Source organism: Olea europaea, unplaced genomic scaffold, assembly GCF_002742605.1.
Source record: "Olea europaea var. sylvestris unplaced genomic scaffold, O_europaea_v1 scaffold2237, whole genome shotgun sequence".
NCBI classification, from domain to species: domain Eukaryota; kingdom Viridiplantae; phylum Streptophyta; class Magnoliopsida; order Lamiales; family Oleaceae; genus Olea; species Olea europaea.
The window spans coordinates 93,830-98,030 of record NW_019240409.1 but is presented as its reverse complement, the minus strand read 5'-3'; the positions used below and the strand labels follow the sequence as shown (position 1 = coordinate 98,030).

The following is a 4,201-nucleotide window of genomic DNA, read 5'->3' as shown; positions in this document are numbered from 1 at the left end:
TGGGTTGTAATTAAGAGGGTATTCAAGTGGTTATATATGCACAAATTATATCTTCACTTAGTGATGTGGAACGTAAAGCATCATTACAATATCCACTCTTTTCAACATCCACTCCAGAGTGACCTATATTCTAGATTACATAACTCAGACAACTAGACTTTTATAGGAAGTAATGATCTTTTGATCATTCCATCCATACGGGAGGTTATCCCAAAAAGTGTCTTCCTTGATACCAAGTTTTTCAATCACTCATGGTTAGGAATAACTGTTAGAAAAATAAACATGCATTTACCCTATTTAATTTAGTTTCATGAATTTAGGAGTTTGAAATACATGTTGTGGTTCATGTATGCATGTATTGTTAATTAATGTGTATCTAGTAAAGTGTGGTGCATGTAGTAGAATTAATTTGAGGGGATGAATTTATGTGATAGGAAGTCCTATAAATACCTATGTAATCTTGAGTTGAAGACAAGTCCACAACTGAATAGAAAATCATATCCTCCTCTTAAGTCCACTTCTATTTCCTACAAAGTGGTATCAGAGCCACAAATATTAGAAACAATGGCAAAAACCAACATGATCCCCTTCCAAGTTCCAAAACTGTCCAAAGAGAAACTTGATAATTGGTGCATCCGCATGAAGGCACTACTTGGTGCACATGATGCATGGGACATCGTGGAGAATGGTTATGAGGCTCCCACCGATCTAGTTGCTCTCACTAAAGCACAAAAGGATCTTTTACAAAGCACTAAGAGGGAGGATCAAAAGGCTGTTTCTATTATTCACCAAGCATTGGATGAGATCACTTTTAAGAAGGTTTCTAATGCTACTACAACAAATCAATTATGGGATATGCGGGTTGCCTGCAAAGGAAAGGAGACGGTAAAGAAAGTTCGCCTCCAAAATCTACAAGGTGAATTTGAAGCTATTCAAATGAAGAAATTCAAAAATCCGTCAGATTATATTTCAAGAGTGGTGACCGTTGCAAACCAAATGAAGAGGCTTGATGAAGATGTGACTGATTTAAGGGTGATTGAGAAAATCCCTAGATCAGTTAGTGAGAAATTTGATCACGTGGTGACTGCCATTGAAGAATCGAAGGACGTGGAAGATATGACAATTGAAGAATTAAGCGGATCATTGTAAGCATATGAAGAGAAGCTTAATAGAAGAAGGAAGGAGCCATTGGAGCAGGTTTTACAATCAAAGCTCACATTGAAATACATGGAAGAAAAGGGAAATACAAGTTTCAAAGGACTAGGGTGTGGATGAGGCTTTGGAAGAGGAGGAAGAGGTAACTATATTTCATTTCAATGTAGAGATGAAAATTATCAATCCAACTCAACAATAGGATGTGGCAGAGGAGAAGCAAGACCATATCAAAAGAAGTATGACAAGTCACACGTTAAATGTTATACTTGTCATCAATTTGGACATTATTCATGGGAATGTAAAAGTGGTGATGGTGCGAAAGCTAACCTTTCTCATGAAGAAGATATAGAAAATAATGAAGAGATAGAGTCTACTTTTTTGATAGCTTGCAAGGACTTGCAGCAAGGAGAAAAACATTCTTGGTTCCCTAATATTGAAGCTAGTAATCACATGTGTGTGAACAAATATTTGTTCATAGAGCATGATGAAAAGGTTGGTGGCAATATCACATTTGGGGATTTCTCCAAAATTCCAATAAGGGGGAAAGGTAAAATCTTGGTACATATGAAAGATAGAAATCACAAATTTATTTCTAATGTTTATTATGCTCTAGATATGAAAAGTAATATTTTGAGTGTGGGTCAATTATTGGAGAAAGGTTATGTTTTGTTCACGAAAGGTTGCAGTATGTTTTTAAAGGATGATGTTGAAAATTTGATTGCTAAAGTACCTATGGCAAAAAATCGTTTGTTTGTGTTGTCCATACAAACTGATATGGCTAAGTGTTTGACGCCGTGTTATAAAGACTCATTATGGTTGTGACATTTACGATTCGGACATATAAATTTTGGAGGGCTCAAGATAATGATTAGCAATGGAATGGTGAAAGGTTTGCCTCCAATACATCAGCCTAATCAGTTTTGTGAAGGGTGTCTTCTTGGTAAAAATTCAAGAAAGGTCTTTCCAAAAGAATCTTAATCAAGAGTTTCAAGGCAACTACAATTAATACACACTGATGTATGTGGGCCAATCACTTCATGTTCTTTTGGTAAGAACAAATATTTTCTTTTGTTTATTGATGATTTCAGTAGAAAAATATGGGTGTATTTTCTAAAAGAAAAATCGGAGGTGTTTAAGTGCTTTCAGAATTTTAAAGCTTTTGTAGAAAGAGAAAGTAAATTTAAAATCCAGGATGTAAGATCAGATAGAGGAGGCGAATTCACTTCCAGAAATTTTCAAGACTTCTGTGATGCCAACGAAATTCGTCAATTCTTAACCGCTCCAGGATCTCCACAGCAGAATGGTGTTGTTGAACGAAAGAACCGAACAATTCTCAATATGGCAAGGAGCATGATGAAGACAAAGAAAATGCTAAAAGAATTTTGAGTAGAAGCTGTTGATTGTGCTGTCTACTTGTTGAGTCAGTGTGCCACAAAGGCTTTAGCCTACAAGACTCCACTTGAAGCATGGAATGGGAGAAAACCAGCAGTACCTCATTTGAAGGTATTTGGATGCATTGCATATGCCCATGTTCTTAATGAGAAGCGCTCGAAACTTGATGACAAGAGTAAAAAATGTGTGTTCGTTGGCTATGATTCAAGGACAAAAGGCTACAAGCTCTATAATCCAAGTAATAGGAGGATGTTTATTAATAGAGATGTGGATTTTGATGAGGAAGCAACATGAAATTGGCATGTTTAAGAAGATAACTATGACTTTCTTCCTTTCTTGGAGGAAGAAGATGACAATGAAGAAAGACATGAGACCACCACTCCTCCAACATCACCTGGTGAAATTGATGTTTCTGAAGGAAATTCAAGTGAAAGGCCTTTGCGTACAAGGAGGCTTGATGATATATATCGTGAAACTGAGAGAATTGACGATATTACTTTCTTCTGTCTGTTTGCAAATATTGAGCCCATAGGTTTTAATGAAGCTGTTGAGGATGAGAAATGGAGAAAAACCACAAATGAAAAAATCAGAGCAATTGAGAAGAACAATACTTGGGAATTAACAACTCTTCCCAAGGGATATGCTGCCATCAAAGTTAAATGGATGTACAAAACTAAGAAAAATCCAAAAGGAGAGGTGGAAAGATACAAAGCAAGACTCATGGTGAAAGGATACAAACAATGTCAAGGCATCAATTATGAAGAAGTTTTCGCTCCAGTAGCTCAGTTAGAGACCATACGACTGATAATTTCTTTAGCTGCTCAAAACAAGTGGAAGGTTTTTCAAATGGATGTCAAGTCAGCCTTTCTCAACGGCTATGTTGAAGAGGAGGTTTATGTGTAACAACCGATGGCTTTGTAGTAAAAGGAAATGAGGACAAAGTGTTGAAATTAAAGAAAGCTCTTTACGGCCTAAAGCAAGCACCAAGAGCTTGAAATTGTAGAATTGATAAATATTTTCAGGAGAATGGCTTTACCAAGTGTCCTTATGAGCATGCTCTCTATTAGGAAAATGTTGTAATTGGCAATCTGTGACCAAAATGACCAATTTGTCAAGTTTGTAAAGTCAAGGACTAATTTGTAAAGCTCTAAAAGTTTAGGGACTTGTGTTGCAATTTAGCAAAAATTATGGTATAGGTCTAGGGTAAAGTTGGGTGCCTTGAAGATGAAAATGGTGCAAGATCACGCTAGAGTTTCGCTCTGACCTCGCTATAGCCTAAATAACAGAACCTATCTCGCTAGAGTTTCGCCACTGCTTCGCTCGAGCGAAAGTGCGTTGCTAGAGTTTCATCAGCACTTCGCTCGAATGACAGTGCTATCCGGCTTTTGGTAATTTTTCTTCCTTGCAATTTACCAAAAACGACCTCATATATATTCAAAAGTCCCGTTTTTCATACACAACCTTTGGAAAAACACAATTGAAAGATTTTTCCTCTCAACCAAAGGATCAACTTCATAATTCCTTCTTTTCATCATATGTCTTATTGAAGAAAAACATCAAACACCTTTTAAAACAAAACACCTTTCAAAAATCCTCACTACTTCCAAAAGATCGACTGATTGAAGATCCGGGAAGGAGATTGATTGAAGAACTA

General features: G+C 36.6%; 1 protein-coding gene across 1 annotated transcript; it reads left to right on the top strand.

The window, feature by feature from the left end:
- The first annotated feature begins 417 nt into the window (after nucleotides 1-417).
- On the top strand, nucleotides 418-1,977 carry LOC111380967. The gene is made up of 3 exons (XM_023004651.1): nucleotides 418-1,145; nucleotides 1,235-1,297; nucleotides 1,461-1,977. The coding sequence occupies exons 1-3, from the start codon at nucleotides 418-420 to the stop codon at nucleotides 1,975-1,977; spliced, it is 1,308 nt and encodes a 435-aa protein (XP_022860419.1).
- The last annotated feature ends 2,224 nt before the right edge of the window (nucleotides 1,978-4,201 follow it).

Excerpts from the sequence above, each read along its gene's own strand:
- LOC111380967 (XM_023004651.1), top strand. The coding sequence starts at position 418 with ATGAATTTATGTGATAGGAAGTCCTATAAATACCTATGTAATCTTGAG. Across the intron at positions 1,146-1,234 it reads GAAGAATTAAGCGGATCATT|AAAAGGGAAATACAAGTTTC; the intron begins GTAAGCATATGA and ends AATACATGGAAG. Across the intron at positions 1,298-1,460 it reads CTTTGGAAGAGGAGGAAGAG|TGGTGATGGTGCGAAAGCTA; the intron begins GTAACTATATTT and ends GGAATGTAAAAG.